The sequence below is a fragment of the Aquila chrysaetos genome, chromosome 21 (assembly GCF_900496995.4).
Source record: "Aquila chrysaetos chrysaetos chromosome 21, bAquChr1.4, whole genome shotgun sequence".
Lineage (NCBI taxonomy): Eukaryota > Metazoa > Chordata > Aves > Accipitriformes > Accipitridae > Aquila > Aquila chrysaetos.
The window spans coordinates 15,515,460-15,542,991 of NC_044024.1; the positions used below are offsets into that span (position 1 = coordinate 15,515,460).

The window sequence follows — 27,532 nt, forward strand, 5'->3', positions numbered from 1 at the left end:
GATCTTGTATTGGCAGTGCCTGTTGCTCCCACAACTTATCAAGATCGTTTCCGAGTGCGTGATCCTTTCACTTGGTGAACATAACCTTGGGCAGTTATTTAACACATTACAGCTTTCCAACTAACAGTTCTCCTTAGGTAAAAAGATACTGCTCTTTTAAAAACTATGGAGTACAGGACAAGCATTGGTCCTGTTTGAGGTTTTTTGTTTGTTTGTTTTCAGAAAAGACTTCTCAGCTCTCAGACTCTGGCTTTTGAATAAGACATCTCTGTTTGGAAAGAAATGGTGCTAGTTTTAATAAGTGAACAAAGAAAATTGTGTTTTCTATGGATATTAAAGATGCTAAGTAAAATATGGCAAAATACTGTAAAATTGATAAATAACAGGATTAATCCCAGCCAGTCAGGCCTGGGTTCAATGCCCAGCCTGGAGGGAAGTATTTGAGGAACTAGGATACATTTTGGCAAGCCTCAGCCTGTGGCCATAACAACAGCCTTGATGCCCTTAGGATTGCCTCTTTTCTGCAGAATCCCACAGCTCACCTTTTCGAAATAAGACAGAAGCACAATAATAAGATAGTCTGCAATTTGCTTAGGGTAGGCCTCACCTAGGAAGATAAAATGCTGCCCTGAAGAAGCCAGTGAAAGTTTTGCCGTTGATTCCAGAGCAGCCAGGGATTCCCCAGGTCAGCTATAGTAAATATGCCTAAAGAAAGGGCTCATAACTTAATCACTGAAGACCAAAATTGCAACCCTGAAATCCCCTGCTTAGCCATTACCCTTCACTGAAAATGAGTGATCTCTGCAAGGGAGTTACTTTTTTGTTAAATGCTCACACACTGCCTGGAATCAGGCTTCTGCATACACCCTTGTTGTACAACCTGTCCTTGTTGTGACACTGTTGAGCATCCCAGCGCTTACCTTACAGCTTTGCCTGATCTGTCCAGAGCATCATGCTTGGCAGCATGGGGACACTTGGCACCAGGCTGCCAGAGTGAAATCCAGACCTCCAGACCTTGTGCAGCTTGAGCCAGTAGGTTCAAAAAAAGAAAATGATGCCACAATTCTGTTGTGGACTAACCAATTGATAAAAGTACTTGGTTCAATTTTATTTCCATCCGAGACCGTATCCCACTTTACAGAGAGCACAAACCACTATCTGGCAAGCAGATCCCCTTGACAACTAAAGACAGCAGCATCATTCCTTCTGCATGGAACAGGCAGGACTCCTATACACCTACTCATGTCTTCTTCCTTTTGGGGAAGTCCTTTGGTCTAGTTTTATGAAATGAACAAAGCAAATGACAGTCCTTAGGACTTTTGCCACTTGTCAGGAACTTCAGATGTCTGGCAAGAGTCATGAATGACATAGTTTGTCCAAAACTTCTGGACAAATGACTAGTGTGCACTGCAGGTGCTGCATAGAAAAACTGACATGGACCTACCACGCATTCGTCACCTGAGCATGTTGTTGTCATTAGGTCCGGTAAATCCACAGAAAATGGGAATCCCTGTGGCCCCCATACATTCCATACACGCATATTTTAGGCAAAAAAACTCCAGGCGGATAGATGGGAGCCCTTACACGCACATATACCTTCAGGGGAGTGTTCCAGACATTGCATACTGGGCAGACAGCGGCACCTCCTTGCAGGTGGAGCTTAATTCATGCATGATGAATGTGTGTCTCCACTGAGCTTGCTCATTTTAGGTGACTCCTGCTTGGCATGTTGGCTCTTTCAGATCCCATGCTGGTGCCCTAATGCGGGGTTTGAGCCCTGGCACCTCAGGCAGGGTTGTAGATTTGATCTGGGCAGCCCAACAAACCCAAACATCAGGTGTCGATACGCCTCCCCTTAGACACCGAAACCTTTTGAGATCTGGCCCTCAGAGTCTGTAGAATTCAGGGTACTGACACCCACACAAGTTTATTATTTTTGTGCTTCTTATTTTCAATAGACAAAAATACATTGAAGTAATTTTAAATAATACAGAAGGCAAAATCATTAGAAAACCAATAAACTTCCAACCAATCCAAACTGAAGTAACACAAATACTGCTCAGGGGAGTGGGCCCGTTGTTAGAGCAGTCACAGGAAAGCTAGAGGCTTCAGCAAAGGTGAAAACAATTTTTTTTCTTCGTTGATGAACTAATATTCCTGATATTTATTAACTCGCGTTACAAAGATGGATTTGGCCTCTAAGTTAACTGCAGGTCGAAGATGGTTGCTGTGTGGAAAACTTTCAGGAAAGTGAGGCCAGGTTCTGGCTCCACTTGTATGTATTGGGCCGCAGTAATTGAGTTTAACTTAAATAACTTTCTTCTTAATTTTATAGAGCATAATTTACTAATATTACTATTTTAGGAAGGATTAAAAAAATTAGACATTTTATTAGAAACGGTACCATGTCTTCTGTGTCTCATCCATTGAGTCGGTGTACCGGGACAGGGTTTCTAGCATCTCCACTGTATTGGGACAGGATTGACAGTCCTACTGATGCAGCAAGGTAACGAAATGAAATTATACCAGCAATTATTTGCGGACCCAGTGTGCTCTCCTAGCTGCCTGCAGCTTGTTCTTCCCAGTCCTTTCTGCACAATCCAAGAGGAGGTCTGAATAGGTTCTCAGCTTTCAGTTGATGGTCTGTCAAAATTAATATTCAGAGATGGCAGCTTGTAACAAGCACATTTATAGTCATATGAGAAGTGCATGGTTTTATGGGAGCTCTCTATTCAGAATTGTATCTGTCTTCAAAAATACATGTACATAGCACAAAGGGTGAAAATGAAACAACTCTACTGTTTCCTTCTTGGTAACCTGGGTTCACCTGTGTGAGATGAGCTTAACCCTTTTATGAGTGTTAAGAGTGCTGAATATCCTATCGTAATGGCATAAAGACACAGGAAACTACAGTTTTTAGGAGTAACTCAAACCTTTCCACTTCAGGCCTCGGGCTCTCTTTTGAGTGATTTGTACACTTTGATTTGGACAAAAAAAAACCCAAAAAACAACCAACCAAACAAAAAACACATTAATTGCCCATACCTTTCTGAGCTACCCTACTTTTGTACTAAATGAACTTGAAGCTCTACAAAGAAGGCGCTAAACATGCGAAGCAGCTTTTCGCGTGTTCTTATACTCTCCATAGGCAGCATGATTTTCGCTTTCATGCACAGAAGAAAAAAAAAAAAATCCTTGGATGTGTGAGGTTTCCAGTTTCTGAAGAGAAGAAAGTGTTACTTCCCCTTTAAGCCTGGAGCCGTTCGTGTGTGTGAGAGCGTGTGTGTGTGTATGTGTGTGTGAGTGTGTGTGTGTCTCCTCCTCTTTGAGTGACACAGCACTTAGATATGCCTATCAGTAACTTAAACCCCACAAACTCCACCTTCTAAGTGAGGAAGCTGTGGGTTGATGGAAATGTAGTGAGCAGATTGAGACAGACAGTGAATCATTAGCAAACTGCAACGCCAGGATGAACTTGTCTGGAACCTAAAAGGAGAAAACAGTCTGCGAGTCCTTTGCGGTGCTGGGTTTTGCTAAATACAGCCAAAGTGGATCTAAAAGCCGGCTGATCCCCAGTCCAAGATGCTGCTGGTTTCCCAGCGGGTAGAAGCACCACGCATGGAGCCACATATTCCAGTAAGTAGCATTTGAAATCGATACGGACTGGAAAAGTAGGAGTTGATTTAAAAGGACTTAGACACCCTCGGAATAGTTGCTCGCCCAGACGCGGCGCGGCTGCAGCCGGAGCCGCTCTCGGCCGGGGCTGGAGGAAAGTTTGCAGAGGCGGCTGAAGAAAGTGCCCACCTTGTGCTGGCTCTGCCCGCCTCGCTGGGGTTCGTGGGGGCCGCGCCGGGGCTCTGAAAGAGAAGAAACCAGAAACTTGGGGTAAAAATTCCGCCCTGCTCTCTGCCGAGAGCTGATGTCAGTCCGGGGAGAGGAGGGAGGCTAGCGCTTGCGGCGGGAGGGAGGGACGGAGGGGGTCCGTGGGCTTTAAGATGGTGGTGAACAAGGTGATCCCCGGGGCGGTGCGGTCTCCGGCGCGGCGGCGGGGCAGCCGGTGCGCGGCGGCGGAGAGGTCGGCTCCGGGCGGCGGGGGCGGGCAGCGCCCGGGGCCGGCGGGGAGAGGGGGCAGCCGCGCCGGCGAGCCCCGTCCGCGGGCCGCGCTCCGTGGCTTTTCGTGTCATTGCTCCTGTGGCGACGCGCGGGGAAGAGGCGGTGGATGCTGCCGGTCTCGGCCGGGCTGAAACGCCGGCGGCCCGGGGGCGAGCGGGATTAGGGAACTGCCGGTGCGCCCAGCGCAGCGAGCTCCGGGTATCCCTGTGTAAACACAGCCGTGCGGCCAGGCTGGCTCAGCCCGGCGCTGGGGGATTTTCGTTTCAACTTGGACCAAACGGGCAGGGAAGGACAGACCCGTCATCGCGAGGGGACTCCTCCGGGAAGGTGTCACGCGTAGAGGGGCTAGTCCTGCTCTCTATTTTTTTTTTTTTTTTTTTTTTTTAAAGAACTCCTGGTATTTGCGTTGGCAGCGGCGTGCCTGGTTATTTTGGGAGTCTGAAGCGCACGTTCTATAGGCAGGCTTTTGAACAAAAGGCTCCGCCGAGCCCAGAAGGGAGCCCTCGGTTATTCCTGAAAAGAGTGCGGAGCCCGACATTCAGCCTCCTTTTTGGCGAGGTCGCGTGTGTGCGTGTGCGGGTCTCGAAACGGCAATAGCCCAAAAGTGAGGGGGACGGTGCAAACGCGGCGTGTTCGCCACTCTCGCCGAGGCTATACGTGTATCTGAAATAAAATGCATGCTGACTCACGATTTAAACTGTTTTGGTTTCTCATCCTGTGATTAAGATCGGGCTTTAGAGCAATTGCAGGGTAAACAAGGCGCTCGCTGACTCGGTCCCACGTCTCCTTCTAAGGCAGGGGCTGCCCCTCTCCCCCAGTCGGTAGGCGAGCCCTCCTCCCGGTCCCTCCTCCGCCGCCTTCCCCGGCCTGTTGCTCGGCACGGGGGAGCGGCGGGGCCGAGGGCACCGCGGCTTTTGTTCGGCTTTGGCTGGCGGGGGGTTGTCACCAGGGTGACTCGGAGGGATCCCGGGGAGAACGGCCGTTTCTTGGAAGAAAACGGGCTTTGCTTTCCTTTCACACCGCCCGCCCCTCCCTCTCCTCCCCCCCCCCCCGGACAATAAATTAAAAGGCCGCTTTTGTTTTCCACGGTGCTCCCGGCAGGGCGGCGGGGGGGGAGGCGACGGCGGAGCCCGGGGCTGGGGAGCGGGGGCCGGGCGGCGCCGCGGAGCCGCGGCCGCTGCCCGCCGCGATCGGCCGGGCAGTTTCCCCGGTGCAGCGTGATCGCCTCGCCTCTTCCCGTCGGAAGCAGAAGAGCCTGTCGGGCACCGGCCGCTTGCGGGGAGTCTCCTGGCACGGGCGTTGCACGAAGAGCCTGCCTCCTCCTCCTCCTCCTCCTCCTCCGGCACCGGGGCGGGGGGGGGGGACGGGGACACGGGGACCCCGCAGTCCCTCCCCCGACCCGCCAGCGGGGAGATTAACTGCGTCTGGCCCCTTCCCCGCGCCGGGGGCGGAGGCGCCGGGCTCCCCCCGCTGCCGTGCGGCCGCCCCGGCTTGGGAGGGAGGGAGGGAGGGAAGGAGGGGTGCGGGAGCGCCGGGGGGGGGGGTGGGTGGAAATACTCCCCCCTGTTATATAACGTGAGTGTTTCCCTGCTTAGCCCTGTAATCTCCGGGTAATGCCTAACGCCCGTGCCCCGGGGGGCGGGGGGCAGAGGGGGGCTGCCCCTCCCGGAGCTCCCCCTCTGGGCCGAGCTGATGGGGGGAAATAAAGCTGCTGATGTGCGAGATGGACCATATGGTGCCTCCAGGGGAGAGGGAGCCGAAACGGCCTTGAACCTGCCGGACCCGGCAGCTGTTTGCTGCCCCCCCCCCCCCCCCCCCGGCAGCTGATCTCCCCCCCCCTTACCCCGGCTCGGCGGCAGGCGCACGGGCATCCCCCGGATAAACGGGGGCCTTGCGCCCCCCTCTGCGCCGGTAGCGGCTTTTCCCCGCCACCCCCAAACCGGGCTACCCGCCGGAACGTATTTTTGTGTATTACCGTGCGAGAAGCTTGAGTGCGAGTAGAAGAACAGCGGGGGTGGGAGGCAGTGCTAGTGCGGGGGGGGGTGCCAGGTGCCCGGGAGACAAACATCCGCAGCGGTGGGAGAAGGTCCCTCGCACCGGGGGGGGGGGCCGCGCTCTCCCAAGTTAAAGGCAGGCAAGAGCAGTTTGAGTTAAGTTATACGCTAGCGCCTAAAAAAGCAGCGATCTAGTTCTGGCACTGACCATTTTCAGTTCTCTCTCCCTGCCATATGTTTGGAAGGGGGAGAAAAAAGCAATTTGGGAAAGATGCTCTCAGCTGAAGGGAGGAGGTGGGCTGAGGGAGCGAGATACGAGGAAATTCCATGTTAGGAAAGCATTAGCAAGGGGTGACTTCTAATGTTTTCCTGCCACTGACGTTGACAGTGACACACATGTGTGGGTTGAAATTGGAACGTCACTGAGTTTTTAAACTCAACCAGGAAATAGTCTGTTGCTCAGGGATAAAAAACAAATAGTATATATTGTAAGGCAGGTAACATGCAGTTAACAGCTCCTCTCGAGTGAGTGAAAAGCTGTTTAATGTTTAGAATTGAGCAGCCCAAATTTAATTTAGCTTTTTATTTTCAGAGGGTTTTTTTTTTTAACTTGAGGTTTTTCATCTCTATTTTTAATCCTTTTAACTAATACTTCAGAATCAGAAAAGCAAATATTGACAGGGCTTCACTTTTAGTCCCTTGTAACTAAGCAGTTCAAACCTGCAAAGTCTCTTGGATTTTTTTAAAGCCAAGGTAGCTGTTAAAGGGTTGGGGGCGGGGGGGGGGTGAGTAATTACAGGAGGCAGTTACATTTCTTTAAATTCTTTTGTATGGCTTCCTGTTACACAGGTAGAAGTGTTTTATAAATACAGTGTGTTTGGGTTTGGGTTTTTACTGACCTTGTTACAAATGTTACAATGTGGTAGTAATCAGAGATTTAAAATGGGATTAAGGAGCTATTGTGCTAGATGCTTTCCGAACATACAGGAAGATTTACTGCAAGAGTTCATGATCCAAGGTGTCAGGCTGACACTCTTGCCCTGACCTAAATGGTCGCTAACCTGCCAGGATGCAACTGTAGGACAAGGATCGACCTAGGAACTGGTTTCATGAGAGAGACAAAAGTTAGGAAGGCAGAAGGTAACACAAGGGCAAGGGTAACAGTAAGTAAAATCCCTGAGTCGTCCTGTAGGTTATGTACGGTGCAACTCACTGGTTCCCAGTCATTTAATCAATAAATGTTCTATGTTACTTGCTACTCTGATGAAAGTTGCCTTAAAATAACTTTTATGAGTACGTAGCTGTGGGAAAGTGAAGTAAATCTTGCAGAAGCTGTGACAAATGGATTTATCCAAACTGGGGGATGGAGTAGTAGAAAGCTGTCTGAGCTCCTTCAGTAGGGAAAAAGGCAGGATCCCCAGGTTTTCATTGTCCCCCCCGTGCTGGCTGTTTCCTGGTGTCGGCGTTTTTCAACATTTAGGCAAAGGTGACTATAAGTTACGATTCATTAGTAATTGGTATGGTCTCCAAATAAAGATAGCTACATCAATTTAAATGATGCTGGCACCTCTCCAAGGAACCTTCTTTATATCTGACACATTTGCCACTCACTTCTTTAAGGAACAATTAATACTGTACACTGCTATTTTTTCCTCTATGGGAAGAGCAGTAGTGTAACTCATTACGAAGGCTTTCTACCTGATGTTCCAGTTTGACTTGCTATGTTAAAAAAAAAAAAAAAAAAAGTATTTTGAACTGAAGGAAGCAGAAGACACGCCAAGGCTTTGCATTGAACTGTTTTATATCAATATTGATTTTTTTTAAGGGGGTTTGTGTTATAAAGAGGGAGCTTTTATCCCCCTGAGCTCTTTGGCAATTATCTTCCTGCCATAAATGTTGATACGCACATAATGGATGTAACTAAAAAATCTCCTTATCCCAGCAGAAAAGGCTGACTGTTTGTTGGAGCAGAGAGAATGCTGAGAGTGTGAATAGACAAACCCATATGTCGCTGGTGAGAGAGATAAATGATGGACGAACAGGAGTTGGTTACTATGGATCAGCACAATAAACCAATTCCCATCATACACCTCTCTTAATAATATACCAGTTTCAATGCCATTGACGGGTAACCTAGGTAGCACCAGTCAACTGTAAGTTTTTCAACTGTTCTTTTATACATCTCAAAGAACAGTTGGGACTGTTCTAATTTTTTCAGATGTTGAGTGCTAAAATTATGCAGAACTTCCTTCCTTGGCAGTAATTTTGAAGGGGAACTTTAGAGCATTGCTGAAAAATGCCAAATGTGCACGATACCGTTGTGTACTCATAGTAAGTTTTGTTTTGTGCACCCGCAAAAGGGGTGCACTCGAAAAGGCAATTACTTAACAAATATGTGAAGAAACTGTTTAGGCATTTAGTACTACCCTCATTAGTGTCGTTTCAGATTGGACTGGATATTGGAAGATACTGGAGTATTGTTTTAAGTGAAAATAGCAAAAGAACAATGCTGTTTTATTTAAAAAAAAAAAAAAACAAAACAAAAAACAACAAAAAAACCCCAAACAAAAACCCCAAACCAGCCCTGCAGAATAGGCAGTGATCAATAACACAGTTTTAACTTTCTGCAACCCATTTCAGGGCTGCCAGCAGCTGAAGGGAAACTTTGCAAAACAGTCTGTGCTTGCATCACGTCTCCTTCCCGTCGTCTTTATTATTACTGCTAGCACTTTGCACAGAAAATTGAAGTCTTTGTCAGTTAAAGGTTTCACTTTATGTCCTTGTCTTCTGGTAGATATTTTTCATTGCAGTTGCTATGGACTGGCCTGTTAGCTCTGTTCAAAATGAAAGTATATCTCAGGGTGACAGCGTAAGCAGGGCTCATGGCTCTTGGGATATGACTCCATCGTTTTCGAAGTCACCAGTTGCGCTACCAGAGAGTGATGCAGTCAGAGAGGGATGACTAGCAAGTGCAAATGAGCGGTGAAAAGTCTTTATTCCTCTTGGGAAGCCTCCTCACTGATAATAATTTTCATTTTTTACATGGAAGAAAACGTATTACTACGTCATTACTTTCCTTCAAGAGGAATATACTTAGTTTATGCAGCATTTGCTTGCAAAGTTGCAGTAGCTCTTTTTAGAGCTGTTTCCTTGGCTGTGCGTCTCAGAAGAACCGAAAGGTTCTGCTGGGCTGGGCCCTGATAAGAGAAAGACTGGTGTACTCTCCTACCGCCCGACCTAGCAGTCCTTTTTCATTCTGGAGTAGATAAGACTCAGATTTGATCCTAGAATTAAGGCCTCAAGGATCAGGCCCTTGAGTAGGGAAGGGGGATTGTTACGTGCCCCCCACCCTGCTCACTCTCGCCTGTTGGAGGAAGCGAATTGGAAACGAAGCAGGGCGACGGATATTGTCTCTGCAGGCTGAATTTTAGCTGGCCCTGTGCTCCTGCGGAGGAGCAGTTGTGCCCAAAGGGTAGAGAGCAGGGGAAAGAGTTGTGGGTTCCCTTCCTCCCCTCCCTACCACGCAGCCCAGCCAGCTGGACTGGCTGGGGGACGTAGGCTGTGCCCAGGGACCGCGCGGCCAGTGGCTGTTTCCGTGGGGCCAGTGAAGTGCCAGTGGGGCCCAGGCGTGGGAGATGCAGGGGGATGCGGGATTTCATACGGCCCTTTACTCCCAGAGCTGCCTCATCGCTACAATGAGCCATTGATAAGCGCTGACCTGATTAAAGGGCTGCTGCTCACGGGAGGCTGGGGTGCGCCCCAGGCTTCGAGCAGGGGCTCTGCCGGACTGACCAAAATTGTTCTTTGGGAATGGGTGGACAGGCTGAGGAGAGGGAAACCAGAATTCATCGTCGTACCCTGTCCAAAGGGAGGCCTTGTATTATGACTTGTTGAAAACTGCTCTGCTTTTCCCTGCGAGGACTTGGCAGTTTTATTGATAAAGAAGTGTTACATAAGTACCCCATCAGGCATGTCCTAATTTGTTAATAATTGATGATCTGGGTAGTACAGAAATACCGGTGGTGTTAATGCACTCCCACACTGATCTGCAGTCTCCGCAAGCCCCCTGTTTTCCTTTTCCTTTAATTGTAATACAGGCTTTTCCCTTTTTTTCTTTTTCTTTTGAATTTACCTGGTGATCCGACCTCAGGTGCCTGTTGTGCTTTCCCATTCAGGCAGGGACAGCTGGGGGCTCAGCCTGTCGCAGACATGATATAGATTACCTCTGCAGGGGAGGGTGTTAACTACGTTATTGTTTCACCCCATGTCAGGCAATCTATTGAGTGGCATCAGCGTTAGCCCAGGGGGAAGCGAGTTTTCTGCACCTTCCACCTTTGGAGGTAAGGCGTAAGTCAAGTAGGATGGACGCCGTGGTACGCCTGCCATTCCTGCGCCAGGATTTGTCAGCGCGGGGAAGTCAGGATGCTTTTTCCTCAGCGCAGAGCAAGCACCCTTCAGTTTCTCCCCTTCTGATAACAGGCTGTATTTGCATGGATTTAAAAACCGGCTACTTCTGTCATGCCACAGCTAAAGAGATTGGAAAAAAACATTTACTTCTGCTGACATGCACAAAAAAGAAATACTTTCTGGATATCATCAACACGATCTGGCTGCCTCTTTTGTCTTGCGTTGTTTTGCTCGTGCGTTTCTGTGGAAGTTTCTTTTTCTCTAGAATTAAGTATCTCAGAACTCCAGGCAGGTTCGAGAGTTACACCTACCCAAGACATACCTATTTATTGTTTTCAGAATAACACAGCGCATTTACTCTGTTGTGGGCAATGAAATCCATTACCTGCATTAAAATCAGAAGCAGCAAGGTAACTTTCTAGTTATGTTGTGAAATATAATGCCATTGTTCACTTTTATTAACGTCTTGAGGTTGATTATACGGTGGTTAGAAGTCTGTTCTGCTGTGCAAAAGGCTGTCTTTAATTTCAAGTGGTTGATCCTGATCAGGCAGTTAGAGCGGCTGCAGCAACAATTGCTTGGAGCTCTAAATCACATTTGTCACAAGATCTGCCTGGTAGTGTTGGCTGCTTGAAGACTTGCTCCGACTTTTCAGCGTTACCCTTTGGTTGGATTGCAGCGGTGAGGGACTTGCCAATCTTGCCTGTTCTTTGTGCCTAATTCTGAAAGACTGGCAAGCTTTATGCTACGTTTTTCTGAAGAGGGCCCAGCTTTACTAAGCTGCCTGTCTGTCAGGGATTAATTTAACCTCTAATTACTACATTTTCTTCACAGTTTGCTGCACATGAGCATGTTATAACAAAAGCACAAAGAAGTATGTCATTTTATTTAGCCACTACTCTGAAATTAATTTAGGGGGTATAGAGTCAGATCTGACACACTTGGTGTTAAAATAATTGTGCTGGCATTAGAATTAAAGTACATAATCTTGTTGTTTCTAATGATACAACAGTACTAGTGTAAATAGAGTTGTTAACTCGTTAGTCATAGCCACAGTAATAGAAATGATATCTAGTTACAGAGAAATACTCAAATAAGCATGGCAGCAAAAGTTTCCTCAAAATAATGCATGGTTTGTGCTTGATTCCCATCCACCATTTGGGTTTAGGATTACATATCTAAGAGTAGTTTGTTTTTTCTAAAAAGGTCTTCCAAATTGCAATAAACAAACATTTATGATGGCTTGGGTTTCTTCCAGCCTGGATAATGATTTTTAATTTTTTTTTTTTTTTTTTTTTTTTTTAAACATGCAGCATCTTGGGAGCAGGACAAAAGGCCATATGTCCTTCTGCCTGCTCACACTGACATCAGCAATGCCACAGTTCACGTTGCAGAGAGCAGTATATAGTCTTGAAGGAAGGGAGTCCATTTCTGTTATGAAACATAGGATGACTTTCTTCTTTTCCGGTTCTATGTTCTGTAATATTTACAACAAAGTTTTTTTTTTCCTTTGAGAAGGTTTGGATTGGGAAATGCAGCCTATCTCCAGTTTAGGTAAATGTACTTAAAAGAACTGTTGTTACATGAGAAATTCACGGTAGCTGTCTCTTCGTTCTGCCCCATGTCCATCACCTCTGAGCAGGCCTGTTGAAATGGCTTTGAAAATGTAATTTCTCACATAGGGTTGGATCTGCAGAATCGTTGGTTATGTAGTGACGATTTATTTCTAGTGGAAACAGAAGATTGGTTGTATATTTTTGTGTCATGCATTCGAGTTATAAAGCACGGGTCCAACTCAGTAATTCTCCTTCAGTAAGAACTGTAACAGCATTTGATGGGAAATTTCCCCCAAAGATTCCCCAAGGTCAGATAGGACACAGTTATGGAGTCAAATCTTGTAGTCCCTTTCTCAGAAGGAGAATTAATGTGGCATCGTTATCCAGGCTTGTGACAACAGTGGCACAGGATTGCCAAAAAGACTAATGGAAGGAGATGGATGATTGATTCTCTTTACAGTAGTAGATCAGGTTATTTCTCTGAATTCTTTCTTCAGTTCTCTCAATTCCCAAACTGTAGCCAGTTACTGTAATTATTTACTCTAATTACTTCCAATCTACAAGTAAATTGAACATAAATTAAGATCAACTGATGTAAGGGATGGGATGGTTCAGTGAGCTGACAGCAAGGTATGGAGATGCTTTTGCTGATCAGTAGTTACACGGGATGGCTGTTAGATAGCTGTGTGGAGTGAGTGGTAAGTCCCTGCTCTAATTTTCGTGGATATGAGTTTTCATATAACAATTTGGAGATTTCCTAAGGTGGAAGTCAAGCCTGAATAATGCCTACTCTTAATTTCAATACTGTCGAGATTTTTTTTTTTTTTTTTTCCTCAAAGGGTCTGAGTATCTGTAGCCCCACAGGCCTCCAGAGGTGGAGGCAATTTTTGGAGTAAATAGTTCCCAGGTTCATTCTTGTCCATTGTAAAATGGGAATAATGGTGCTTTACCTTAACCTTCACACTAAGCAACCTTAACTAGTTAAACATTTTGTAAATCGTAAGTGCTTGTTACTAGCTGAGTTCTTTAGGGACTTTTCACATAGGTGGAAATTACATTCAAAATAAAGGCAGGTACATCTTACTCTGAGACCCCCTCAGTGTGAATCATATTTTTATTTCATTGCTTTGGCTATAATGCCAATGCAGGTGGATCTTTTTTTTTTTTTTTTTAATCCGCACCCCGCGCCCCCCCCCCCCAACATCACATCATAGTATCTTCCGTTTTGCTGAAACTTCAGAATTTGATATAGGGGAAAAGAAAATATTTAAAGGCAAAACTGGCATCTGCTCTCAGGCATGTATTTTAATGTTTCATTCTCTGTCACAGATCTTCATAGGTTAAGTTTTGGGCAAAGGTAAACAAATGAATATTTTACGAAGACATTTGTCATACACAGTTCCACTCACACACAAGAAGCTTTTTCCCTGTACATTAGTATGTAACACTTAGTATGTAAACATTTTCATTAGTTTAAGAATAATTATACAACACATTTCATGTGGTTATCAGAATAGATACTGAGTATAATTTCATTTTGCTTTGACTAGTTACTTTAAATCTTACTAGGATTTTCACAATTCCAAATTTATATACAGAAATAATTTCTGAATTCATCTGGTATTTTCAGTAACCCAGTAGATCATGCTGATTGTCAGGTACTTTTAAGGACTTTGCTTTTCCTGTTCCTTCAACTTACTTATTTTCTTAATTAACTGTGTTGATTTAAATAAAGTCACACAGACTGAAAAAAACCCAAGTATATACAATCTTGCAGTCAGAAATACAGGCAAAAGGTTTTGATCTCTGACTGCCAAATGGTGACTCATTAAAAAGGAATTTGTGTTCCTCCCTTTTCAAAGGGTTACTCACTACCAAGCAGTAAATATCTAGTTTTGATGCTACTGCATTGAAATGCCTGACATTGTTGGTGTATTAAATCCAAACTCTGTAAGATTATTTGATCACAGGCTCCATGAAGTTTTGTTTTGTTGTTTTTCTTGATTAAAAAAACCTGTTGGGGGATTTTCTTGAAGTTTTACCCTGTCAGTTTGAGTACAGTCTAAAATGAAATATGTTTGAATTTTAATAACAGAGGACCCTTTCCATACTTTAAGCAGTGGGTCATTCAAATTATTTTTAAACACACAGGACCATGCAAGCACTAATTTCTTTCTGATTTTGCATTGGGTAGCATTAGACAAGGACATTGGAATTTGTCTAAATAAAAAAAATTCTCTCTGTCTTCCACATCAAGGGTTGGTGCTAAGCAGTTTCTAATATTGATTGCATAAAGCTGAAAAAAAATTGTACTGAAGAGGCATAGTCAAAATCCAACCAAAGCCATGCCCTTTTTCTGTTTCCATATTAATCTTGACTCTCCGAGCCATCTCCTTTGTCTTTCTGTTCTTACCTATTCTACACATTTGATGGAAGGGCACAAAGGCATGTTTGAATCCTCCATCTCATCTCCTCTTCTTATTTATGGATTGGTTGGTTTGAACTTTACATAGCATTGGAAGGATGTTTTCTTGGTTGCAGCAACACTTGTGTTTGACTCGAAGCAGAGGGAGAGTGTGTTTGGGCTTTTCAGTCTTCATGAGAAGTGAATCTTGGTCCCTGATCCCAGAAGGTAGATCAGCCTTAATTTCAAGTGAAAGTGCATCTTCAGATAACTTCCCATGTCAGTTAAAGTTCAATGTTCTTGAATTCCAGAGACATAGATGAGTCAAATCTAAAGTTTAGGGCAAGTGTGAAGGATGTAAGAGAAAATGTAGATGTTTCTTCTGATGCCACTCTCCCCTCCCCTTCAGGGCTCCTACAGTCTGTCAGCTGTAACGGAGTGATTTGATTACTTTGTAGTGTTAAGCTAAAAGAATAAATCTAAGTGCCTTGGGAATGGAGAACCAATCCAACAATCAAAAACAAACAAGTTAATAAATGTGAAGCATTTCTGCACGGTGCTGCTGCAGAAATGCTACTTCCAGAAATGCTTGGGGGCAGCCATGACTATTGGACCAGTCAGTTAGGGTAAGTATGTTCACTGTACACACCACCATTAATTGGATGCTGGGGGGTGCGCTTTGTGTTTTGAAGGAGAACTGTGCATCTTCTGTTAGTCATAAATTATGAAATCTTGAATGTCGCAGGCTGAACTGTTTGTTGCTCTACCTCTTGATTCCCAGTCACTCTAACATACGTGGAAAAAGCTTGACTTAGGCAGTCTTAATTGCCCTTTCTTTAAAATTGTTCTGGCTCTACATGTCATCTACAAATTATTTTTTTCCCCTTGTCAGCTCTTCTCTCCCCATACCCCCCCTCCGCCCCGATCTAGCCAGAAATAGAGCATTTGAGTGACTGTCCACAGAGGTAGTTTGAAATCCAAATTATCCACTCAGACTGGTTTCTGATGCCCACGTGCCAGGCTGCTTACAGTCTGGAGTCATTTGTAAGGACAGCGTGCATAGAAATATTGTGAGCTACAGCAACAGTGTCAAGTGCTGTTGTGTAACAAAACCCCTACTGCTCGCCTCCATGGAACTGATTTTGGATGTTGGTGCTTGTGCAGATAAGGCGTGGATTAATTACCTGAAGTCTTATGCCAGCCTGTAGCTTTAATTTTATCATATCTAAGAAGGGCAGTAATGGCAAACTAGCGGGTAAATGACTGATTCTGGCTGCCCACGAGTCCCCTCTTTGGAACATCTATATTGGTAACTACATGTCTATTATTTCAGGATTTAAAATGCTCGCCCACTTTACAGCCTTTAGCTAGTCCAGCGAACATCCCTTTGTTAGCATTCACACCCGGAACAGAAACAGGTATAGGCCTTTGTACTAGGACTGCAGAAAATGTACCATCGAGTGCTTTGCCATCTGCTACCCAAAACGTAGTGAAGCAAACTGTTAAACTTCACGTAGAGCTTAGGGCTTGATTAACTTAAATTACCCTCCTGTTGTACGTGTTTGCAATGCTGAGGGGATTAGGTGGCATATATTTTCAAGAAATACACGTTCATTATTAGGAAAGGTTAAGCAATAACATCCAGTGGTCATTTCCTTTTGGAGCGTAGCTCTGTGTCCGTAGCGTAATTTGTTTGTTTATGCATACTGCTGGATCCCGGCGAGGAGGTGGACCAGCGCTGCAGGCGCGAGCTGAGCTGCTCTGCGGCACCGGCTGGCCCGGCTGCGCGGGCTGGTGCTGCCCGAGCCGCCGATGGAGAGCCAGAGACCTCGGGGTGTAGAGGTGAAGACGTCCAAAGTACGAGGAGGCAATGGTAGGGGAGAGAGAGCAGGGATGGGCTGGCGGGCTGGGAGGGCAAAGCCAAGGAGACAGAGGGAGAGCTGAGGAAGGCGGGTAGGTATCTGGGGGGGAGGATGGAGGCACAGCAGGTCCAGGCCCACCTCGGGAGGACTGGGATCCCTCGTGTGCCTGGTCCGCCAGGTCCAGCATCTCCTATTGCTTCCATTCAGGCAGTAAGTGTTTCTGTGTGCAGACTCGTTCTGTGTTCCTTCAACACCGACTAACAGGCAGTGCTTTTCTTTATCGCCATTGTCTTTTTTAAGTTTGCGACTCTTGTTTTGTTCCCTGTACTCTTGCGTTCATACCTTTGTTGTGATTGCTCTGCTGGAGAAATTGGACTCTCTTAGCAGCAGTGAAGAGATGCTCCAGGGAGCTAACCCTGTGTCACCTCTTCAGAGGCAGGCAGAACTGCGGCAGGGAGCAGGCACAGTGCCGGGGCTGCACACCTTTGATTGCCCTGTGATCTTTGGCATGTGTTGGTTTGGTTTATTTTGTTAGCAGGATTTTTCTTTGGGTGAGCTCAGTGCTTGGGCAGCGCGGCTACTGAACAGCTGACCAAAGCACACGACTGTATTCAGTGTGCAGCTGCGGTAGGTGTTGGATGGCTTTCGGACAGGGCTAACGCAGGGACAAGAGTCAAGGTATGGCTGCGCTGCTGTCCTTGTTGTGTAAATTCACTGGTTCAGGCAGAAATAGTGAAGACCGCTTTCACCTGGGAAACCTGCTGGTTACTGCCAGCAGGACAGCTAGGGTTGCATGAGCTAAGTTTGAGTGGCAGAAGTTGCTTAAGACATTAAGTAAATAATCTGGCACGTGACGCACATGGAACAGCAAAAAAGCCCGGAGCAGCGTCGCTAGCCTTCCCCGGGCCAGCCTCGTGGGCACGTCTGCGTGAGATCAGTGCACCTTGCTATGCCTGGGAAGCTGGTTCAGAAGATCAGCTGAGCTGCTAATGAACCATCTTCCCAGATCTCCTGCAACAGAAATTTGAGATCTTAAGGTGGCCTTGGATTCTGTCGACCTAAGATGGTAATGTTCTCTTTTACAGCTGGCTCTGAAGCCTTGTAGCTTTCTCCAAAGTAAGGAGATGTAATTCAGTGTTCAGATGGGGAAGTAAAAGATTCTTTGGTTCTCTCTGAGAGGTTTTTCACACGTAGAAAGAATGAGTCACTCGACATTTCATTATTGAATAGGAGCTGATTTACAAGTGTGTATGCTCTAAGATGAATGTCGGTGGATGAACTCCCATAGTTTCTTCCATGACCGTGCTGTAAATGGGCTTCAGCCAGTTTGATGTAATTCATTTTGAGGCACTGTGTTGTCTTTTGAAATGGAAGCATCATCCTCCTTATGATCTTCTGAAGGCTAGAAGGCCGATTAACATGGGAATTCTTGATTAGCTTTAATTCACCTTTACTACTCCAGGAAAGCATAGTTCCTGAATTGCACAAAGAAAGACTCTTCAAACACGGATCCAAATCAGTGTACTGGAGATCCTGTTGGTAGGTGTGGTGACTATGATTAATATTTACTTGATGCCTTTCATCTTCCAAGTACTTTACACAGAACAAGCATTTCATCTTCACAAAAGATGTATGAGTTAGGTGAAATAAGTTTTACTGTCTCTGCTTTATTAATAAAGGCAGGGAAACTGAAGCAAAGAGATTAAAGTAGCTTGCTCTTGGTTACAAAGAAGGCCAGCGCTGAAACTGTGTAATTTCTGGTTTCCATTTCTGTGTCCAGACTTATGTCTCTTCTTTGTAAGTAGAAGCAGCAGGACAAACTTTTGAGTAAGAACATCATAAGAATTTAGTGAGGCAACTTAGCAGATGTTGCAGCTGCACCTGTGGCACTTACATTGGTGCCCTGCTGACTGATGCGCTGTTCTCCTCCCTTGGCACTGCAGTCTCTCATCCACCCTTATGGAGGCATCACCACAGATTGCTGCTTGAGTTGCAAAGCATCTGTAGACCTTTTCTTAGGCTGATATAATGGCTCAGTTTAGTTACTGGTCCGGCTGGACCGTTGGAGACATAAGCATGTGTTGAGATTTCTGAGTTTCTGCTGGAGTGAATATGATGAGGTGCATACGTGATTTTATTCAGCTCAATGACTTCTTGAGATGTTCCTTTGGAGACGCACTGGAAAGTGCTTAAATTATATTGTTGAATTTTAAGCATGCAAGTGGTCTCATTAATATGGAAGAATTATTTGTTTACCTTTGGCTTGGATAAGGCTACTCACAGCTCCATTTGAGTATATGCTCAAGTGCATTGCTGAATCAGGGCCCTAGTTAACAGCAAAGGCTGTGTCACCCTGGACTGCAGGCTGGCAGAGACGTTGTTGGGGGCCCAAAGGTAGTTTTTGGTTTAAAGAGCTTCCTATCAAGATGAGTCAGTGGACAGGGCTTAACATCTGAGAAACTTCTTATCTGAGAAGGCTTCTGACCTTTTGAAAGAGAAACCTCCTTTGTAGATGCGTACGAGTTGTGTGCACCCTCTATCAGATTGTACAGCCAGTTGACTGTAATGGAAATCCTCACCTGGGGAGACCGTGCTGGCCGAGCCAGGAGCCTCCCTCCCTCTGCGTGGGGAAGAGCAATTGCATTTCAGTTCCTCCAGTCCCACTTTAATGAAAGAAGAGAAGATGCCCTTGCCTGAAACGGGGATCTGCTCAGAGATGGCGGCTGTAAAAGCCACTTCATTTAGTCTAGATTTGACTATAAATTCAGTCTCCTGTTTCACGTGCAGTAACGATTTTTACACCGCAGTGAGGAATCACTCGGCGAGCGAAGGGAGACAGGAGAGCAGAGCAATGCAGCCCTGCTCTCCTTGTAAGGCCATGGTTCAAAATGTTTAATTAGTTGTTTCGAAACGGTGGCTCTTCTCCTTTGAGGAAGGAATGATGTATCAGCAAAAGCTGACCAAATTGATGTAGCAAATCAATTCTATGGTAATCCGTTTATTTAAACTTTGGTACTTAATTTTATAAGCTCTTCTCAAGTGTTCCTGTGCTCCTGTTCATTAGCTGGTATTCTTTTATGCTATTGCTTGGAGGTTTGTGCTGCAGATAGCAAAATGGCCAGGACATGCCACTCGAAACTGCCTCTAAATGTAATTCAAGCAGGTCTGCAATAATAGTGCTAAAAGAAGAGCTATTTAGCGGCATTATTAATGGGCAAAGAGTTCAGGCAGGATTATGAAAAAGTAAATTTTTATTAAGAGTGGAGGAGCTAGAAGAATGGACTGATTGCCCTGAGTCCTCTGGGCCCTCGAGCAATCAATTTCCCTTTCTAGTATTCAGTTACTTGCTAATTGTATTGATTTTTATCAAATATGTGTACAAATCAATTTTATATTTTAGTGGTCTTAAAAGCTTCCTTCCTTCCTCGCAGGCAGTGCTGCTCTGATCATTCTCATTGTCTTCCTTTATTTTAATGCTTTTATCTTAATGCATATTTTCATAGGACATGCGTGTTTTTCTTTAGGACATTTAATCGGGTAGGGATTTTACCTAGATGCTCAGCGTTGGAGCAAATAGGCGTCACTCGGACAAAACCTTTGTGAACTCAATGGAACTGTCTGCTTAAGTAAAAATTGGAGGAAAGGGATGTGTTGTGTTGTAAAATGGGTGGGTGCAAGTGCCCATATAGTGTGACCCCCTGAAGAGCAGGAAGCACTGCTAACGCAGGAGGCGAATTGTGTTGCGCAAAGATTGTGGCTAGAAACAAAGAAGGGGATAAATGCTGAACATGACGCGCTCTTGTTGAATAAACATGAAAATGAAGTCAGGGCGACAAAAATTAAACTCTTGAAATAACGCGAGCCGCTTTATCAGTATGGCCTCCATCGTTTCTGAAAACCTAGTCACTCGGGCACTTCAAGTAAAGTGGATGCTGGAGACATCTCTAAGCAGAGTGAATGTATCGAGCTCAGAACAAAATACAACAACGTTCTCCATTTGTGTTTGTTTATGCCCATGGCGATTTAAATTGTTCCTGTCAAACGTACCTATTTTTCTGAGATAGCACATGGTCGCGCTCTCTTTTTAATGTAAGCTACACAGTTTGGAGTTGAGGAGAATCTCTCTGGCTCTGTGTGTAAGCTGAGAAATTGACTCTCATAATTGAAATGTTTGGGGTATGTACAGTACCGCCAGAGATGGTGGGAGAGGCTTTGAACTTTTAATGGTGTGAGCCGTAGTCATGAGAACAAGGAGAGTTAGAGCTCTGCTTTTCCACTTGCCTCTGACTTAATATTACAGTGCAGAGTTTATGGCACTGTGTTTTCTGCTGCTATTGCCAAGGCACTTAAAAAAAAATACTCTTATGCTTTTCTTCAGGAGGGAAGAGTTGCATTAGCAAGTGTCCAGGTATACACACATATCCAGTGAAAATACACTTTACATTAAATAACCTAATACAGTGGTAAAAAACGTAAAGCATTTTATATTTACATTGATCACTTTTTGGCCTTTTTGTTTTTGTTCTCCTCCCTGGTTCCGCTGATGTTTCTTCATTACACAGCGATCCCAGCTGGGAAAGCCAGCAGAAACCGCAGGTTTCTCAGCCTCACTTGTCTGCCAGTCGCTGCTCCCAAAGGCAGTGGTGCTGTGGTAGGAGAAGACATACCCAAGCCCTCCTGCCAGTTCAAATGGCACGTAGGAACCTGGGTGGTGGTTCACCGGGAGCCCCCAGACAACAGCTCAGTAAGAAGCAGGTGTCTTTTGTGCCCCGTAACGCGATTTTGCTGTGCTCCCTAGCTGCCACGGCGGCTTTTCTTGCTACGGGGTGCTTGATAGGTTCAGATCCGGTGTAGGCACCGCAACCGTAATCATCAGGATAATGTTTTAGAAGCTGGTTAGGAGAAACCAGTCTTATTCTCCTTTGATCTCTGTGAGCAGCGAGATTCCTCATTGCATTCCCAGCTAAGCGAGGGGGACGTATTCTGCTCGTGTGAATAGCTGCCTGCCCCTGGAAGCCGGCAGGCTCCGTAACGCGAAGGGCAAGGGCTCGGTGGGAGGAGAGCCTCTGCTAGTGCTGCCTCTGGCTCGGCATCATCTTGCAAACCGTGAGCGCGTTTTTGTCATTAGGTTTATACGGCACCTCTTGTACGAGAAATCACAAACTGGATAAGCTGTATGAGGGGTCATTATAACACAGAGAAGATAAATGTACCGGTTCTGCTGGAGGCTGTCCTCAGGCTGTTTGTTATGTGTCTCTAACACTGTCACTACATCACACACTTCCTCGATCTCAGTATTACCCTACAAGCCTGTCTAATGGGATCCTCTGTTGCTGATTCTGGCTTACCCTGACCTACTTCTTTCTTGTGTCCCAGCAAGCTGTCAGGAGCTATCAGAGCACTGGGAGCTGAAATAAACACTCACTGAGGGGAAAAGCAAGGCTGTCTCTAGTGAATTTAATTAGCTTTGTTTAACTGGCTTGTTTGCTTTGTAAATCACATCATTTTTAGTCAAATTTAAAGGATAAAAAAATCTGTAATTAAAATCAAATGATGCACGACCTTATTAAAAGTCAAGGGTTTTAGAAGTTCAGTACAGAAAGTCATTTAGTTTGTAACACATTTGCAGCACTCTGAATGTTTTAGGAGGAAGAAGGATGAATTTGAGATGCTTTTTGGTTTGGGGGTCTTTCTTCGGACAGGAGGGAGATTGTTATTGAGTCAGTATCTTTACTTTTCCTTGAATGGGGGGGGGGGGGGGAGATCACTTTTTTTTTTTTTTTTAATTAAGACTTGAGTCTTTTCATCAATTTTGCAAGCTTGCTGGATAAAATTTTTGAATCCAAATGAAGTTTCTTAGTGTTTCTTTCTGTCCTGTGGCCTAAGCATCAGTATATTATCCATAATTTGAATCCCTGCTTTTGTGTGACGCCGTGGTTTAAATCATGGCTTCTCTTTGCACTTCTGTTGCATTTTTGAGCATTAGAACAGAAGTCACTGTAATTTTGGCTCTGCCAGACAAATGAAGCACTGACTCGGCAAGTCATCACTGGGTTGAATTTGAAAGTGCTTACAGTGTTTTATCAGACAGTATGTTATGTCTTTCAGGTGCTTTACTGTATTTCAGTGTGGTGCATATTTCTTTTAACAATTGATGTTCTTGCTCTTGTCAGCATAGGGTCTAATCCTCTTGCTGCTGAAAATGATAAAAGCCCTATGAATTCCTAATATGTCTTATCAAAATCTGGCTAAAATATAAAATGTCTGACCCCAACTTCTGATTCTTCTTCAGCAGAAATATGCTTCTTCCTTGCACCATGCATGCATATTGGTAGAGCCTCCCGAGTACATGGCTTATAGAAATAGACCCGTCCTTGTGCTGAGCTGCAGCATGACCAGGAAAGGATTAAAGGACCACTGAGAAAGAAATGGGTATGGATGAACTTGCAGTGTACAAAAAGGTAAAATACAGGATAAAATGACTGTCCAAGAGTATGAGAGGAATTCAAAATCTGTTTCACAAAGCTGCGCTACTTCTTCCAGTCCTTTGAAAAGGGTGTAAGATTGGCCAACCTGTAGTACTGCACTGAGAATTACGCGTGGTAATAATTTCATTGAGGAGTATAGTGAGCAGCCTCATTGCTCAATGACTTCTGAGTTACTTGCTAACTTAGTGATCACTGCAAGGTTTCAGAGAAGGAAAAGAGAAACGTTCCTTCCTCGGTGGTAGTTTTGGAGGTCCCTTGGCTCTGCTGGAGTGCATGGGGCGGGAAGCTCTCTGCCGTGCCAGGGGTGGAAGTCATATGGAAGTCCTACCAAAAGAAACACATTGGGAGACTTCAGTGGTTTGACAAAATTGAATCAAAACAAAAATAGCCAGGCGAGTGGGGTAAACCAGCACTAAGCTGTTGAAGTCAAGTGAACTACGTTTGCTGAGTTACAGCAGTGAAAAATGAGGCAAGGAAAGCTGAGACATCCCAGCTGAAGGATTCGCATATCTTCAGTGACTGAAGATATCTTCTTCTGAATGGAGACCAGAAAATTTGAAGTAGTGTAACTTCAGAAACTTTGCTCACATTCCGCTGCTTTGCTGGGTCCTGTCTCTCCCTTGTGGATTGAGGTCTTAAGTATTTTTGGCATCCGTAGCCAACATGTGTAGGGTGGGAGGAATGCAAGTACTTCTCCTGGGTCATCGCTCCAGAGAAAGTGGGTGAGGTGGATATCGTGGAGCTTTTATCATAGGCATGGAAGCAGACAAGTTTTATAATCTGATCCAGTGTGAACAGCAAGAAAAATTTTATGGTCTTCATACCCTAGCAGGAAGATGAGTGGTGGAGCAGTGAGATAACGAGGGGGCTAAAGCTAAGTGCTCATTTGGACCCATTAGCTGCTGAGTGCAGCTCGCTGCAGCTGAGAACCGGGTGTGAGGACAAGGAGACTTTGGTGCTGTGGGAAAGTGGGAATTTGGTGTGTTTAGCAACAAACATGTGATTAATAGATGCGTGCCTGTCATCTCTGCGATAGCACCATAGTCCCTCCATTCATCTCCCGGCCGCTGGGGGAGGGGAGCGGGAAGGCGGCTCCGTGCTCGGAGGGCACGTTTGCTCTTGGTGTAAATCAGGAGCCGAGAAAGGGATCTGTCCCGGCGCCTCCCTCTGTGCTTAGAAAAGTGCCTGGCGTGTTTCGGGCACCGCTGTAATCTGAATAATAAACACTTAATTCCGAGCTCCTCATATTTGGCTGAGGTTGTTCTGTTAAATGATGCTTTGCTTAGAGGACACAGAAAGGGGCAAATGTTCAGTAAGACTTGAGTCGTTTAACTTAAATCAACCTCCTCCTACCCACTATTGACATATCAAGAGAACCAATGAGGCATGTTTAATTACACATGCACTGAGTTTACAATTAGTCTGCAGACAGTGATTTTTTTTTTTTTTTTTTTTTTTTTTTTTTTTTTTTTTTCTTCTGACGCAGCAAGGAAAGATTTGATCCTGCAAGAGGTCTTATTAGCTGTAACACGAGCAGGGCTGGGTGCTTTTTTTTTTTTCCATTTTAAATGTAAGTGGAATGTTTTTATCTTCTAGGTCAAATGATTTAATCTGATGCTCTAATGTTACATGGTTTAGCAATCCTTCTGCTCCCCTTCTGCTTGTAATAAGTGGCAAAAGTACGGCTTCTTGCTTGATAAATGGGTTAACAGTATTCACAAGGCAGGTAATAGAAATCCATATTAATAGGTGGAAATTGGCTCTTGATGCCAGGCAGGAGAGTCTAATGAAAGTATTATTGTTTTAGCTTCCAGCTCCTTTGGAAGCTGAAAGCTAAACGCCTGTATTACATTCTTATTACCTATTTATCACACCATATAGCTGAGTGGATGTTTATTAAATTACATTCATGTTTAATGCCTGTTTGTATACTTTTCACTGAACGTGTTCTCAAAGGAAATTTTCTGGAAGCATTTCAAAAATGCACAACTATTTTCCCATTCTCTTTTTATAAATTAAAACCATTGTTGCCAACTGTCAATATACAATTGGCTTGGAAATTAAATTGTTTCCTGCTAAGCTGTAAGAACCAGCTAAACCTGCTCTATTTAATTTAGGAAATAAATATTTAAAAATCTGAAAAACACACGGTGTTCTTGGGTAGTGTTGATTCTATTCTAGTCTTTGAAAATACCCAAGATCCCAAGAGTTGGGCTTACCTAGTTTCAGCTTTAATTTAGCATTAAATTGCTTCATCGGGGATTTTATATATGACCTTCTGCATGTTTGTGATTCTTTTGAGAATATTCAAAATAGTACTGAATACCATCAAAGATAAGAAATTAGGAGCCTGTTTATTAATATACCTACTTACGGTGTTTCTCCAGTTTTGCATTCTTATTTTCTTCTTAAGCAGCACTTTCAATTCATTCCATCTAGATTAAAAGAAAAAAAAAAAAGAGGGGGGAAAAAAAAACAACCAAAGCCCAAACCCAAAAACTCAGCGCAGCTCAAATATTCCCACATAGCTTTGACCTGGAGTGTGCCGGGATCTCAAGGGCTTTTTGCACATTCTGGGAGGGGGGAAAAAAACGGGAGGGGAGGTGGGCTTGCCTTTTCTTCCACCTATGAGTCACCGCTTGTCCCCCTCGTCAGAGCGCTGTGCCCACGCACGGTGGGGTGATGCGGCTTCGGTCGCCGCGTGAGTCAGGTGAGGACCATGGCTGGTAGCCAAGGGCTTCTGGTCGCGTCTCCACCTCGTCCAGCGGAGTCACACCACTTCCTTTCTTGACCCGGCATCCTGCCTTGACGCCTGTGTCCTCCACTTACAAACCAGCCAAGAGGGACGCCCGGCTTTTCTGGACGCTGTGTTTACTGGTCCTGGGCTGCAGACACCCATGGCTGGCAATCTGTGCGAGTTTATTTAAGCGATCCCAAACAGGAGGTTTGACTCCCACTCTCGCACAGAGAAATATCTGTAACACGTAGAAATCTGAAGCGTGTATTCTTTCACTTCACCAAGTTATTAGCAAATGCCTCAGAAACACCAGGGGCTGGGTGCAGGTGACTCTCTTGTGCTTGCAGGGAGCCTTGGCGGCTCTTGCAGGCACCCTGACCGTGGCTGAAAGCAGCCCAAGTGCTGGTGAAACGCGGGGGCTCCTGCCTATGAAATCCTGCTTGGAGGATCAGGCTGCAAGGTCTGGACTCAAATGAGAAAGACCAAGGGGTTTTTAATCAAAGGCTTTGATAGCTCTTGTCTGCTTGAAGTTTAAGTTCAGTGGAATATTTATTGATCCATCAGTGCAATCTGTTAAATGCTGCGATTTGAACCATGCTTCCTTGCTTATATTAAGAATAAATAAATCAGAGCAGCTACGTGCATTTCAGTTCTCTGCTGTGCAGATAATAATGCAAACACTCTCACTTCTGTAATGAGCAGGTTAATCACTTGATCGCTTTTACTAAAATTTTGCTGCCACTGCCCTTTAAAGAGCTAATCTTTGTCATTAGCAGGTCCTAAAAATGCACAGTGAACATACTTTCAAGTTAGACTGAAAAAAAATCTGTATAAAAGAATGTCATGTTATGCTCCACTTAGTGCTGATTTACATTATTAATTTAACAGAACAATTCAAAACACAGTTGTAATCATGCTACCAATTTTTTTTAAATGGCGGGGAGAGAAACAATAAATAAGTCTCCTGGAGAATGTGAAGCATATGAGAAAGTAGTATTTCGACACAATTTTAGCAGGCTTATTGGGTTTTGAAATTTAAGCTATCTTGCATCAGCAAATATTATTAACATTTTAAGAGCCATTGCAAGTGTTCCTCAGATTTTATATACATAAAAATATATATACACACTAAGGAAAGTTTATATATATATGTGTGTATGTATATATAGAGAGAGAAGCTTCATCTCTATTAAGCATTTTGGATGTCATGGGAATAAGTTCTTTAAACTGTTATTCTTTCAGTTTTAATAATCTTAAGTTCCTTTTCAGCACTTGCACCTCTGCTTTACCTTTGTGTTCACTCAGTTTGATAAAGACTCTATGGACTAATTAGTTTCATTTCTGCTTATGGCTGGTCTCTAATAGTTTTCATTCTTTTGGCTTCTCAGATCTTGATCAATGCTTCAGTATGTTTGCTGTAAGCACTGCAGGGAATGATTGTTCTCTTTTCTGTACCCCAGTAAAACACATTGCAGCACTTTACTGGTTCCCCATTTTGTAACACCTTTAAAATATGGATCTGTTTTGAGTCAAAATGCATACAGCGCTTTCTTAAATCATATTGATAGAAACGTTGCATTAGATCCTTTTTCATGTAGTGTAACAGTACAACAGAATTTATGGCATTGGAAGTCATCTGAAAGACATCCATAGTAACGCTAGTATTTTCTGACCTGCCTTAATTTCTTTTCTTATTCCAGACATCTGTAACTGACTGTGTTAATCTTTTTGTTTAATGAAGTTCTTTAAGAAGAGACTTTGCCAATTGATGTTTGGGGAAGTCTTTAATAAGATTTTTTATTTTCTAAAGTTACTGTCTTACTCTCCAACAGTTTGTGTATATTTGAGTTATGTGAGTTTGGATTCTGCCCTTGGAAGTCAACGTAAAGTGCTTAGCATGAGGTAGAGATCTTGTAGGTCCTACACGTAACATAAAAGCAGTTTGTGGGACTACAATCAACAGCAAAACCA

General features: G+C 44.5%; 1 protein-coding gene and 1 long non-coding RNA gene across 2 annotated transcripts in view; one reads left to right on the forward strand and one right to left on the reverse strand.

Annotated features, from left to right (window-relative positions):
* Positions 1–1,901: 1,901 nt before the first annotated feature.
* On the reverse strand, positions 1,902–5,559 carry LOC115333733. The gene is made up of 2 exons (XR_003920909.2): positions 4,803–5,559; positions 1,902–3,857 (listed from the first exon to the last, which is right to left on the reverse strand). It is a non-coding gene; the product is annotated as an uncharacterized LOC115333733 (long non-coding RNA).
* The window catches only part of MAMLD1 (mastermind like domain containing 1), an 85,653-nt gene continuing 61,326 nt past the window's right edge, over positions 3,206–27,532 (forward strand). Inside the window, exon 1 of the mRNA XM_029997087.2 lies at positions 3,206–3,636. Coding sequence (XP_029852947.1) covers positions 3,583–3,636 — 54 coding nt within the window. The 5' untranslated portion in view covers positions 3,206–3,582. The remainder of the gene's footprint in view (positions 3,637–27,532) is intronic.